The 15,171-nt window shown below is 36.3% G+C and overlaps 2 protein-coding genes and 1 non-coding gene across 7 annotated transcripts in view; 1 reads left to right on the top strand and 2 right to left on the bottom strand.

Moving 5' to 3' along the window:
• LOC113050578 (protein Shroom2) overlaps nt 1-3,956 on the bottom strand; it is a 58,754-nt gene extending 54,798 nt beyond the window's left edge. For 3 of the 5 annotated variants that reach the window (XM_026213676.1, XM_026213675.1, XM_026213673.1), the window contains exon 1: nt 2,910-3,955. In XM_026213676.1, coding sequence (XP_026069461.1) covers nt 2,910-3,122 — 213 coding nt within the window. In that variant the 5' untranslated portion in view covers nt 3,123-3,955. Of the gene's footprint in view, nt 1-2,909 lie in introns of all 5 variants that reach the window. The other 2 variants (XM_026213674.1, XM_026213684.1) reach the window with 2 other exon arrangements.
• On the bottom strand, nt 2,347-2,418 carry trnag-ucc (transfer RNA glycine (anticodon UCC)). The gene has a single exon. It is a non-coding gene; the product is annotated as a tRNA-Gly (tRNA).
• Nucleotides 3,957-11,958: 8,002 nt separating the features above from the next.
• The window catches only part of LOC113050579 (leucine-rich repeat-containing protein 7-like), a 118,789-nt gene continuing 115,576 nt past the window's right edge, over nt 11,959-15,171 (top strand). Inside the window, exon 1 of the mRNA XM_026213689.1 lies at nt 11,959-12,478. The gene's annotated coding sequence lies outside the window, so the exon portion shown is untranslated. The remainder of the gene's footprint in view (nt 12,479-15,171) is intronic.

Genomic DNA, 15,171 nt, shown 5'->3' on the forward strand with positions numbered 1-15,171 from the left:
AACAGCAGGTTGGGACAAAAACACCAATGTGTCAGGAATAACAATGGATTCACAATGAATGTTTCAATATGATTAGAGTCAACACGCAAGCTATGGAAACCTTTTACCTATATAATAAATGGATACAGGTTTAGTGCTTTGCAAAGTATGAAGGTTCTGGTTTCAGTCCTTTATGAGTTATGAGGGATACTGAGAGCTTGAGAACCAAACAATCAATCAATAAATCAATCAATATATCTATCAAACTAATTTTGTACTGAGTTGAAGTAGCCTGAGGTGAAGTTATACATTTCTGAAAACACAAATGTATAAGAAAGAGAGATAACGCCAAACTGGCCTCATAAAATACAGCAAACAAGGCAGGAACAAGAACAAAGAAAAAACATGGAAAAATAATTTAACACACTAAAAAAATACAAAAAAATAAACCTTGATGAAAACAATGACACACTTAAGCCTAAATCTCGAAAAACAGGTACAAAGGTTATTTTACGGCAGGATTTGCCATCATATGATCCAGTAGGAACAACAAACATCAAGCGCATCAACAAGGGGGGTAAAAAACTTCAGTACATTATTAACCGCTCTTACCAATTCCTGAAGTGTGACAGGGTCTGCAGGACTCACAGAAATGGTTCTTAATGAATAAACGTCCAAAGATATGAAAAACCACACTCAGACTTTAAACCATCCCCTGAGAAACTGTGTTCTATTCAATCGAAGGCTTCCATGAAATGACCCATCTTAACATTTTAGCTCCTTAAAGACCTCAGCAATGGCAGGAATTTACTTCAGAAAGTCACATGCACCTCAAAACTAACGTGTATATAGGGACGGCCACCATAGTTTTAAAAACATATTAAATATTCTCTTTAGCTAAACGTTGAGCTAAAATTGTCTAAAAGAAATAGATCTACACACTTAATGCAGAACATAGGCATCCTATGCTGAAAGTAAGAGCAAAGAGTATTATTTCCAAATTTATTTGCAAGGTCCTTCAAAGTTGATCAGTAACCAGAAAAGCACACACAAAAAAGTTTTGGTCGCTGTTTAAAAATGAGTTGCTGAAAAACAGCAAGAGACCAAACTGCCATTTCCACAGCCATATAGCCATATATGTACAAAACATTTAAACTACAATAAATAAATAAAAGTTGATATAAAAATTTGCCAGTTGCTGTTGGACAAAGGACTTCCTTTCAAGCAATCACTAAATATTTAAATCTGTAATCAATATGTAAGAGTAACTTATATGCATTATAACACAACCATATACACTACCGTTCAAAGGTTTGTGGTCAGTAAAATATTTATTTTTAAAAGAAAATATTCATCAAAAGTGACAGGAAAGACTTTTACATTGTTACAAATATTTTTATTTTAAATAAACGCTGTTATTTTGAACTTTCTATTCATTAATAAATCCTGAAAAAAATGTTAAGCAGCACAACGGTTTTCAACATTGATAATAATAAGAAATGTTTCTGAAGGATCATGTGACACTTAATAGTGAAGTAATGGCTGCTAAAAAAGTCAGCCTTGCCATCACAGGAATGAATTACAAGTTAAAATACTACAAATAGAAAACAACTGTTTTAGTTGTAATAGCATTTCAAATAAAGCATGATAAATCAATAAAAATATTAAACAGACACTTAACATTTGAACAGTAGTGTATACACAACTGTAAATGTAAAGGGTCTATAAAATTATTAAATTCCACATGACTGGAAATTAATTAAATAATTACTAGTGTACTCATTTTGTACTTTACATAAAGCTAATACTTAAGTCACAAATACTTCCTATGACTGGTCTAAAAAGGTTGAAATACACTGGATTAGACCACTGCAAGACACCTTTGTTTTAAATATCAGCAAATTAGGTAAGACCTGCCTAACTCTATTTGCATAGGTTAAAGCCATACTATAAAGTTTTGGTTTTCCTAGAAAGGCCTTTCTGTGAAGTATCTCTCATGACATAATCTATAGCGGTCAACAAACAAAAGAGAGCTATGAACAACAGCTGATGACCAGACTAAGATCACCTAAATATTCTGGTGCCCTATGCAGCGTCAAAATGAAAACTGTCTTTTTCTATACTAAGAATATATTTGATAGTTCAGATTAAGACTGAAAGCTCTGGTAATGTGCAAGTGAATATCCGGACAGCGGTCTGTTCCAGCCTCTGTTACACAACCAGTTCAAGAAGAAATTTCTTTGCTTGCATTACCCATTTTTGAGACCTGTACTTTCTCCTCAAACAGGTTTATTTTATTTGAATGTTACTTCCTTGTTATGACCCAGTGACTCCAAGAAAGTAAAACTTTCTGCAGAAAAACATTCTTGCGTTGGCCGGGAATCGAACCCGGGTCAACTGCTTGGAAGGCAGCTATGCTAACCACTATACCACCAACGCTCTGTGAACCTTCATGACTCATGCTCACCACAAATAGAAGAAGGGAAGCTACTCCTCTACTACCTCAGAAGGAACAAGGTCAATTCAATTAAAAATTAGAAAGAGGAACATAAGTAAAGTAAATAAATTTCAGTAATAACAACATGTCTGAATAAATACATTACAACAGATTAAGAGCAACCAATGCTTTGTTATCGTTAGTCTACTTTCAGTAAACTCAAGATTCATTACACAAAACGTTTTAGCATGTTTTATTATCTGTAGTATCTGTTTACATAGCATTAAAGTATATAATTTACACAAAATAAGCACACACATATATACATTATATATTTTTTATAACATAATATATCTGGCTTTACAACAGCTAGACTGAAGAATCTTGACGTTTTTGCACTCTACAAAGCTTGATACACTTAAGTCTCTCACAAACAATACTGTCCAGGTTAGATAAACTGTCCTGGGGTCACCCTGTCTTACAGAGAACTCACCTTGGTTATAAGAAGAGGTTCTCCGTGCTCCAGTCCACCTCGCAGGGTAAAACCCCATGGTGCTCCCCCATTAAGAGTCACATCCATCACTTTCCATCCCTCACCATTATCGTGATGTTCATCAAAACTCCCAGATCTGTCCGAACTATAAAGTTTCCTCTGATCTCCTTCGGGAAAGCCAGAGTCTACAGCATATTGGTTGATCGTGTCCATTTCATAAACAACCTGTCTCCCAAACAACAGAATGTCAGTCCTATGAGTTTTTGAAAGAAAAAAAAAATGTAAAAAAACAAAAATGTATTCCAAAAGTCAAAATCCTACATAGCCATTCACGTTAACAGCAGCTGTTAAAGTTATTGCACATGAACATCTCTTGGATAACCTAACGTTACTTTGTTTCCTCCTCTGGACGAGGCACTGTCCATCATTCAAGAGCGCTGTTTAATAATAAAGAGGAGAGTAAATTTACAAAAATAACTTACAAACGTAACTTATATATATAGCTTAACTATATATATAGTTTTGTTTCAATTCTTGAAACAAACCACGACGAAACGAAATATTTATTCTTGTTTGTTTATGGTTTATCTGACGTCAACCCCCTTTCATTATGTTAGCATTAGCCAACGGATTCAGTTCAAGTTTTTCCTAGCCATTTAGTGTTTCCTGAATTAAAAATAACAAATGCTCACCGACTGACTGTCGATAACGCAACCGCCCGGATTCGAGTCGTAAATCCGAAACACAGATTAACAGTTAGTCATAAAGGTTCCGCTGTGCTCATACTGAAGGTGAGGTGAGGTTCGTATAGTCTTGTGTTAAGTGCGCGCCGGTAGAGCTAACGTTAGTCAGCTAACCGCGAGTCTTAATCAACAAGTGGATGAACACCGCACTTTACATCTCTTTCCTCAGCCACATTAGAAGTTTCCCAACGTTTGTAAGAACCGAGGCAAATACATTTCCTGCTTAGTTTTTATCCCAACACAAAAGTACTCGGAGATGAGGCTGAAATGCTGGATGGCAGAAGGCTGATCTGTTTGTATGGATTACGCTTTAGAGACTCTCGATTACCTGTGCGCTCCTCACCAGACGTGATCAGAGAGCAGCAGCGACCTCTACTGTTCACTGTGTGTGCACGCACTCTTTTTCAAACACTTATGAATGCAGTTATGAAAGATTCAGCTTTACCATTACCATTTACCATAAATTCCATCATGAAAGACTAGAAAGATTAAATGCGTTCTTACCGGATTCAGTGCATCTTGAATTTATATTTTTTTTTATCTGATCTGGCAGCTTCGAGTAGGGCCTTCTCATTCATTATGTGTCTGTAGAACTCCTGGCAGGTGTAGCTGTAGTTGACTTTCACCAGGAGTTCACTTTTTATGAGGACCACAGTTGCGCGGTTCCTTGTCTCTCTCCACGCAGCAGTCATACATCCCCCTCACCCCCATGCGTGATGGTGAAACTTCGGTGGCATACACTGCAATCTCCTTTCTAAGGGTCACCTGTAACTGGTTTTAACTATGTATATGTTTTCTCCCATTCCTTATTATACGAACAAAGACGCTTTTTCTACTCGGGAGCTCCGGATAGAATCCATTTTTTCTGTTGCGTTTTTTTGTTTTTTTTTTGTCCATGTGGGTTTTTTTTTTCAGTGTTTATTTTCCCGCTCTGACTAGCCGCTAGAACCAATAATAACGGCTGCGCTGCGCATGTTCAGTGTTTTCTTATTAACATTTTTTTTTTTATTGTAGAATTGTAATTTAAATGACGATTAAATAAAATGACGAAGACCAAATTTAAATGCGGGACACTGCATATGACTTGCGGGACGCGGGACAAAGCTTCAAATTTCGGGACTCTGCTTTTGGTCACCCTAGGGCGGAGCAATACACAGACATTTGATGCCGTTTCACTTACCGTCTGCAGTTCTCATGACCGGGATCTTTTATAGCTAGGACCGCTCCATCCTTCAGTGTCAAACGATGTGCAAATACAGCGTCGAATTGGGCTTTGTTTTATAAAACGGTCTTCAACAAACACACTTGTGAAACTCCTTGGTTGCCCCGAGAAAAAAAACTTTATCCACTGTTTAGCCTACATAACGCTTGGTTCTTAAGGAAGCTGAACAAAGTTATCTTTCCCTTAAAACAATAAACACACTTCTTCAGAGACATTCTTCCCGAGGATGTCCTGTGCTGTGCAGCCGAATGAAGCACATTGATGGGCGCGATCTCGCTCTCACTCCTGACGAGAAATGCCCATATAAGGAGTTCCACACTAGTTTACATCATAAAGAGCCACAATCGAAAAAAAACTCTCCAAAACTTGTACGATTTTTGGCACAGAAATATTCCATCATACGTCCAAATTGTTATGAGAATTCAACTTTTTAACAGTCTAAACAACTCTGAATGCATAAAACAGCATTGTACCCCCCCCCCCTTAATACGTGTTTTAAGGTAATTAATTAATCGCAATGGAGAATGGAGCAGGTGAATGGAGCACCAGCACAGAGGAACATATGTCACCACACTGAAACTAGTTCCACCCTTTACAGTTTGGTTCCACCTGACGCATAATGGTCAGAAATTACAGGGTTCTTCTTTGATATTAAATAATGTTTTTATTTAATATACCAATATGCAAAGGTGGGTAGTAACGAGTTACATTTACTTGAGTAATTTTTGGGGTAACTAATACTTTTCGGAGTATATTTAAAAATGGGTACTTTATACACTTACTTGAGTAAATTTTGGGGGGAAAATCTGTACTTTTAATTCGTTACTGTGGGCGACGCACCTCTCGTTACTTTATCTTAATGCAATAAATTCTTCAGTTTATTCCAAACGCGCCATCTACTTTTCCGTGGGAAATGAGCGATGCCCATTCGCGAATGATTCATTCTTTAAAATCAATTCTGTTCAAAGGGCAAACGAGTGAATTGTTTCATGAATCAGTTTGAATGAGTCGTTCAGTTCCCTGGCGCACGCGCTGAGCGTCTGAAGCGGTTCACTCAGAGTTGTAACGTTTAAGAATATCAGTAGCGTTGAAAACGGGGCTATGGAACTGCGCTGAATTGAAAGCAAATCTGCAAAGGCTATTATTTGCTTGCGATGGAGATACTTATTAGATGAACACCGCGTGTGCTGTCTACTGTTCAACAGGTAATAACTTGGGCTACATTCGATTACACTACACCATACCACTGACATTAGTTTGTTGTACCGTGTGTGGCTTATAACAGAGGGGAGTCAAGTTGAATGCAGCTTCCAAAAGACAAAAAATAGCCGATTAAGATTTGATTAATTTTAATACAGTCACACCGGTGCGAGTACGTTCAGCAAGTCATATCATCAGCTGCTAAATTCAGATCTGTGATCGCTTGCTGGCGCTGCGGCAGAGACAGACGCGTTTTACAGCGCTGCGTATTATAACCAATCACACACGATTCTGTTGAGCTTTTGAATGCAATGGCCAATCAGAGGCGTTCAGATGAGTCATCGCTGAAATGCCGGTGCTTCCTTCACAATACCTCTTTCTGGCGAATTCTCTCGCCAGAAACAACAAAGAGCAGAATCTATAATTAAGATATTGATTTCACAGTGTTAACAGTTTCAGTGATTTTAATGGGAGTTTCTGAGAGTGATTGAAATCTAGACTGTCAGTGAAAATGATCTTTAATAATGTAAATGTTATTTGCTCTCTTTCTGAACAATGAAAGATTAGTAGCAATATTTATATCACATTAACTTTCAATGTTAAATTCACATTTAATATAAAGTCAGTCGTATTAAAAATATGTTATGGCATGACACCTATATCTGTTACTTAAGGAAACAGACAGGGTTTTATAATAAATTACATAAATTGGAGTAAAGGCTGATGAAATATATAGGCCTACATTTATACACACACACACACATTACATACATTTTATCTATATATCTAAATAAAAATAGGCTCAGTATATATATGACCCAAAGTAACTAGTAACTAACTACTTGAGTAGATTTTTTATCCGATACTCTTTTACTCTTACTCAAGTAACTATTCAAGACTAGTACTTTTACTTTTACTTGAGTAAATATTTCTAGAAGTACTTTTACTTTTACTTGAGTAAAGTTTTTGGGTACTCTACCCACCTCTGCCAATATGTAATGTTGGGGGGGGAAATACAAGCTATTTTTAAATATGAAATAAACCGCCAGTAGGTGGCAGCAAATGTCTTAATGAGTATGTCATTGAGTAGCATAATTCATTCAAAGGGTTAGTTCAAAAGCCTGATTCATTGGAGAATGAGGCAAGTGCATGCCTTTATGAATGGGTTACTGAACCATTGAAACGCTGAAACATTCAGATGTGTGACTGTTCTATGTGTGTTCCCTTGGAATCGAACCCATAACCTTTGCGCTACCACTGAGCCAAAGGAACAAACTAATCAGATGTTAGTTTTCAGGTCAGGGCAAATCAAAAATTTTCTAGAAAAAAATTGAATAAATGGCTGCCGTTATTTTATAACGCTTGATTATTACGAAGAAATTAAAATAAATAATAAATTTATAAATATTTGTAACAGACACGCCAGGCTCCAGCACCAACCAATCACAGCGCACTCCCTCCTCACCTGAATACTAATCACTCCCACCTGCTACTCATTCACTGGCAATCACCCTTTCCCATAAAAACCACACACATGCACCCAGTCACCATCCGGTCATGTTTGCAACAAGGTCTATACCTGCCTGCTTACTCAAAGGACTAACCGATCTCTCTGCTTACCTCTCTCCAGCGATCTCCAGTCTCCCAGTATCCATCATGTGCGTGTGCATGTGTGTGTCCTCTACCTCCAGCGTCTTGTGTTCATCACCTACGGATCCATTCATCTCCACCTCCATCACCATATCCTCACTGTTCACAACCTGCTCCTCTGCTTGTGCCATAATAAACTGTGTTCTCCTGTTATTCCAGTCTCCTTTACCTGAATACCGTAACAAAACTGGCCCTTTGGCAGTGAGGGGGAGGAGTCATTCGAACTATCATTAAAATATTTTACAGGTTGCCTTTTTGATCTGTGATGTGTTTTGACATGCTTTTGACACAATCATAGAAAATTTTTATTTTATGAGAATTTGTCAAACTTTAATAACATAAATCAAATATGGAAAATAATATATTCTCACAAATTTAATGTAGTTTTCTCACAATAAAAATCATGAATCAATACATTTCAAAGACATATAATGTGATATCTGCTGCCAGAGAGGTCACTCAAGGGCAACTTTCTATTGATTCTTCTGTCCTGTTCATAATAGTTTCATTTCTGTGAAAACGAGTTCCCAGTGAACATGTGATTCACTTTGTTTTTCTTTTCTTCTTTGCCAGATGGTTCTTGTACAAGTACTGTCTGAAGTATCCTACTCTAGCCTAATTCAGAATGCATGATATGCCTCAGAAATATATTATGATAGGCATGCAGACTGACTTGGTTCACTTTCTTGGTTTCTTTCCCACTTTCTTGGTCTTTCTTGGTTTCACACCTGTTTTAGATGTATCTGTCATCTCTCAGAAGATCTTAGTTGGACCAAGATCTGGACTATCAATAGAGGGTCGATTATATTGAAGGTACAGCAAAACCTTTGTTTTTTTAAAGCACTGGGTGAGAAAAGCAAGCAAGTCTATCCGTAGTTTTATCGTCAGTGACAGCCAAAAATGCAAAAGAGCATTTACATATTCAGCAACAGGTGATTAGAGACCTCTAAACCAGTAGTTTTTCTCATCAGCTCTCCCCATGCTTGCATAAAATGAAATAGTTCTGTAAATTATCCAAATTGCCACATGAATTACCACATTAGGATTAGAAACTGCTTGTGTAAATATTTCAAAGTAATTAAAATCAGGTACAGCATGGTTCTCTACGCCAAGCTTGTAGGTTTGAATTTCAGGATATACCAACTGTAAAATGTGTGTCTTGAATGCCATGCAAGTTGTTTTGGATAAGTTTCTGCCACATGTTTAAATGTAGTAAAGCTTTACTGATTTTAGTGAAATTTACCAACCGTTAAGACAAAAATTAGATAGACTTATACAGGTGTCCATGTTTTGCAGACTTTTATTTACACTATAACAAACATCTCGGTCATATTCTGTTCACACTAATTACTTTCACATTAAAGTAATAGTTCACCCAAACTTTAACATTTGCTGAATAAACAAATCCATCAAGGCATTTTAACTTCAAACGGTTGATTCCTGCTAAAATATTCTTCTATGTATGATATTGCTTTAAACAGTGAAAAAGTATCTGAACCAGGAAAGAAATATGCACAGATCTAAACAAAAATGTCTTTTAGTTTTGATGTGAGAGGACAACAGGGGAGGACTTTTTTACTGGAGGTAGCAGTATTATTATAAAAGATTTTTACTTCTGGCCAGAAGCAACAATTAAAAGTTTTTTCCTTACAAACACACAGCTTTTTTTTTACTTTAACAAGATATTAATTGATAGACTGGAGTCATGTGGACTACTTGTGGATTATTGTTAAGTTTGAAGTCTCTTTTGAACTCTCATTCTGAAGTCACTCATTAACTGCAGTGGATCCACTGGTGAGCAAATAATGTGCTGCCAATTTCTCCAAATCGGTTACGATGAAGAAACAAACTCACATCTTGGAAGGCCTGGGGGTGAGTACATTTTCAGCAAATTTTCATTTTTGGGTGAACTATTCTTCTGATCTAACCTCATACAGAACACACACACAAGTTTGTTTTGTGAAAAGTGGGGACATCCCATAGGCATAATGGTTTTTACACAAACCCTACACCTAGACCCTAACCCTCACAGGAAACTTTGTGCATTTTTACTTTCTCAAAAAATAAATAAATAAATAAAACTCATTCTGTATGGTTTATAAGCATTTTGAAGAATGGGGACATTGGCTATGTCCTCATAAGTCACCCTCTCCTTGTAATACCTCTGTCACACCCATGTCATTATACAAAGCTGTGTCCTGATACGTCACAAAAACATGCCCCCCCCCCCCTCTGGCAGTGCTGAGAGGGTGTGAGCATGCTGTCCTTGGTGTACTGCCATAGAAACACCACAACCTCACTTACTTTTAAACATTTAGATTTCTTTTCAGTCATAATATAGAAACAATGTGTTCAATTATTCTTAAAGCAGTTCATTTCAAAACCACTTATTTCAGTAAATAATTTATATATATATATATATATGTGTGTGTGTGTGTGTGTGTGTGTGTGTGTGTGTGTGTGTGTGTGTGTGTGTGTGTGTGTGTGTGTGTGTGTGTGTGTGTGTGTGTGTGTGTGTGTAAATATATATATATATATATATATATATATATATATATATACACACACACACACACACACACACACACATATATATAAGCTAATCAGCGCAGTGGCTAGTCCATTCACCTCGACTCTATCGTGCACAATCAAGACTTCCAGGTGTGGACTGATAACTTTTGTGAGAAAGATGGAGTGTAGTAGCTCATTCTTATTATCACTTAATTTGTCTTCCTTTTTCCCCATTGTCAGATTTTGACTCATGCCTCTATTAGTTGTGTGAATTACATCAGGTTCTGTCCTCCATCCTGTGCATTTGTGTGTGTGTGTGTTTACCTCTAATACCCACAACTAAGAGGGATAGACAGAAAACTGTTTAATTTATTGCTCATAAGAACCTCACAGAGATGGGACCAATGTTCTTGCATTCTGTATCTAAAATTAATAATGAGCATTGCCTATGAAACATAAAATTCAAGCTGGTTCAAAGTCAAGGACAAAATAAAGAATGAGCATGAACATTTTTAAAGAGTTAGATTCATTCCTTCTGCATTGCACTTCTCAGAGATCAGGCTGTTGCTAAGCAACTGTAAAATAAAGCAGAATCATCTTAAGTCAGACAATCTCCTAACAATTGCTTTACAGTGCATACATCAGTATTTCATGTGTATTTCTCTCAGCTGATGCTTACTGTAATATGGGAAAAGAGAATGCAACTGAAGTCTACTTATTCAAGGAACTTCATTCAGACTCTCAATGGCTTGAAATATAATATTTGATCATGAGAAAACTGTCAGCGTCACTGGTGGTTCAGTCTTTGTGCTTAATCTATACTGCGGTGTCCAAATTTTAAAGTACTACTAAGGCTTTTAATGACTCATTGCATAATATCACATTAATACGCTAATTTTATAAACTAGGCCTATATAAAAAATAGATATGAGTAGATCCCCACTGTCCCTTTATGTAACGCAAAACAACTTCCAATAGCTCAGTCTAACCTATAATACATTGTAGACCATTCACTGTATTACCTATTATTTGTGATGGAAAAGAAATACAACATTACTGTTGCTCACTGAAAAGGAAAATTAATTTAGCTCACTGGTGTATTTTATGCATGATCCATAGTTGCCATGGTAATGATGGCTGAAACAGTATAATGAATATCACAGAGCGTTAAAGTTCTCACTGCTCAATATTTTCACACACTAGGACAAGCGATATAATAACAAACAGTCTACTTATGCATTTGTGGAGTGTTGGATTTCAAACAGCTTCTCTCACATTTATACTGCAGTTGGCAGTTTGTTATACAATTGTTTATACAAAGCATTTTATATGTAGGCTACTTCTCAAGGTATGCATTTCATCAGTTCTTGGGAATCAAACCCAGGAGCCACGACCCTGTCATTGCTGCTATGCACTACTGTTTGAACTCCCCTACCTAATCTGACTTTTGTTTTGTGGTTACTGATGTTGAAAAATAATTTTTACATTTAACAAACGTAACCCATCGTTTTGTCTCCTCTTTGGGGTCTCAAGCAGTCTGTGGAAATCATCGCTTTTGAGTATGTGCGTTAGGTGCGTTAATATAGCATATCCAAAGATTAATGACTTGATACTAAATAACTTGCCATTTTGTATGAATCGAAGTTTTTTTCTTTTTTTTTGTTAGGCTTACTTAATAATGTTAATTACCGGCCACCTCGTGCTTACTGCCTACTGACAGTACGATTGTGCCTTAGGAATAATAATCCTTGAAACATTTTAAGTCCCTCAATATCATGAGCGCGCGGCGAACTCACGTGGCCTGTAAACACATGCGCGAGCAGGAGGTGCCATGACATGAATAATGTGGCGCCGCGGAGAGCATAATTTATGATTTGAGACATAACGCAACTCCATAACCAATCCTCGCACTCAGGAGTGAAGCGTAGGTGAACTTGTTTGATTGACGTCGTGGGAGTCCGTCTGCAGACCACCGTATACACGCGCGCAGCCATTGCACTGGACCGCACCGACGATGCAGAGAGGATGGAGACGGTCTACAAGGAGGCACAATGGTTCATAACATAGAGAATTCTGTTGTTTTTCATTAAAACCGACATCCATTGTTATTTCCACTGGATTTTTTTATTTTTTATTTTTGGAAGTGAGGGAGCCGAAATCCGTTTTTCTTTTTTTCTTTTTTGGAAAACGTCTTTTTCTAACCTTGTCCATTCGGTCCCAAAATGGTCCAACTGCTTCATGTGGTACGTACGAATTAAGTGCATGTTTTATATGTGTCTTTTGCTCCCTAAAGTTTATTATAGTGCCAGTCGCAGAGTCGCAGCTGTCTGAAATGAAAGTACGCCCACTCAAAGTCAGCAGCAGAGCTCTGCGCATGATGCGGGTGTCATGTCTCAAATATTCAGATCCACCTCTGATTGAGTATTGATCTCTCTGTCCCAAAGGAGTTCAGGTGCATAACGGGTTTTTGCTAAGTAGCTCAAGTTAACATAGTTGTTCGCAGTCTTTCCGTTCATTTTTAGCGTCAAAACATTATGAATTTACTCAAAAACGCAGTCTAGGCATTTTAGTCCAGGTTAAGGTTGGCACTGTAGCTCATAAGGATTACTTGAGGCAATTAACACCTTTAAATGTGTATGCTTAGGTTTTGTGACCCCCAAAAGCCTGCACTTTTCAGCAACAAATGCACTGTAATGTTATTCACTCACTTGTCAGAAATATGCTACAGGGTTAATACAGGTAAAGTGGGACAATTTAAGATATTATGTAATTTATCTGCTTTAAAAGAAAAAAAAAGCTGCATTATTGTCAAATCATTTTAGTTCATGGTGTGCTGATTTCTGTGGGGTTTTAAATGCATATTCACTAGTTAACCCCTTAAATGTCACTCACATTTGTGAACATAGACGTGAAAGTGCACAATCCAAACTTACATTTTTATAATTCATGACATAAAACATTTTGGAACATGTTTTTGATGTACCATTTTCATGGTAATGCAATGTCTGATTTTAAAATGGTTTCAAAGGATGGATTTTTAGATTTTAAGTTTCCAATTGATCTATAATATGTGATTATTTCTAAAACACAGAAAAAGACTTTTTGTGACAAAAGTGAGAAACATCTTGTTAAGATGTAGATTTCTGAGGTGCACTCTTGACATAAATTAATCTATTACTTTTCCTTCATAATTGTTTCATGAAAAACATTGGTAAAATATATATTAAGGAGTCTTAGACCTCTACAACAATATATAGTTTGTCATGATTTCATTAGGATTTAATCTTAATACAGTGAAGTAAATTTAGGCATCCCACTGAGGGGATGGGTAACAGAACATTTAAAAGAATCATAATTATTTGTAAATGTGTAAGGGACATTGCATTTTTAAGACAGAATAAGAGTATATATACAGAACACTTTGAGAAACTAAAGTGACATTTTATACAATTTATGCAGTTTTAGAGGTTTGTTAGTCTTGTCAGAACAGCCTCCTTGTTTTATTGAAAAATAATTTTGAGAACTCCATGGGACCAATTTGATTGATTTAAGCTAGCAGGTTAATAAATGTGTTTCCAGAGTTTTCTGAGAAGGGCAAACTCTGTGGACGCATGATATACAGTAATCACGAATTTGAATTTTAGTGCAAAGGTTGAAATTGATTTCCTGTAGATACATCGCCAAGAACTACTTAATTGTATTTTGTTAATAGAATTACTATACAGTACATTAACATAACATTATACTGTAATCTTATACTCTGTAGATGCAGGATTGTTTCTAATTTTGGTTGCATGTATCAGAAAAATAAGCATTTAGACAGAGACATACAATAAATTTACGTTAATGTTATTTACATGAAAAGTTTGATTATTCTATTGATATATAAACAAAAAAACAACAAAACTATTTGGACACAGAACAAAATAATTTTGCTTGATGGAGCTCAGTGGGCATTTAGAATGCACTAGTCTTGATTCTAACTGTTATTTAACCGAAATGTTTCTATTAAATGGCAAAGTAACATCCTCAATATCTGCATACATAGTTTGAAATGATAAAAAGAAAGAAAAATCATTGCCTTGGAGAGGTTCATTGCTCCCTGACAAGGTCACCAAACCCTAGGGATATTTGCCTCTAGAAATCCATCTGAAACCATCTTGACTGGGCAATAGGCCAATAAGTGTCAGCTAAATTATCTGGGTCTTTCGTGTTGAGGAAAAGCAGAAAATATTAGTAATAATTTATTTGCGCGTTCAGAATAAAGAAAACCTTTTTTTCTATATATATTTAATATTCGTGTGAGTCACAGCTGTGATGCATTAAATTATGCGTACAGGTCCATTTGAGGCTTCATGTTTCAGAGTATATTATGATGATTTCAGGATTAATGATACATAAACAGAACAGGGAAGCAACAGAGCAGGGACTGGATCGCCTTGATAAAGCCAATCAGATTAAAGTAGGTCTTCTGTCAACTAGGTCACCCCGACCTACATAGCTTGTCCCATGGAAAATACTCAGCTTTTTTAATCATAATGTACCTATATCAAGGAGAGACTTATTAAAATTCTCAACATACAAAAAATTGTAGATGTGGCTTACCAATGCAAAATTACTTTTCTGCTAGTATGTGTGTATGTTTGGGGAGCTGGTATGAAAATTTTGTGAAAAGGACGGATTGATATATTTCTGCATCATAGTAATTAAGATTCCAGTCACATAACTAGGGGTTCCAGAGTTGTAAAAATAAACTTCATACAGTTGTTTTAATCAAATTATTAATGCATGAAGTTGTTTAAAGCGTTTAACCTAGTTTCATCATGCCCAATATACTACTGCTCTTCAATCATTTTTAAATATTTGTATTTGTAGTTTTAGGATTTCTACTACATTTGCTGGATTACATCATGCCACGTGTTACTCTTTTAAGTTT

This window comes from Carassius auratus, chromosome 31 (assembly GCF_003368295.1).
Source record: "Carassius auratus strain Wakin chromosome 31, ASM336829v1, whole genome shotgun sequence".
Taxonomy (NCBI): domain Eukaryota; kingdom Metazoa; phylum Chordata; class Actinopteri; order Cypriniformes; family Cyprinidae; genus Carassius; species Carassius auratus.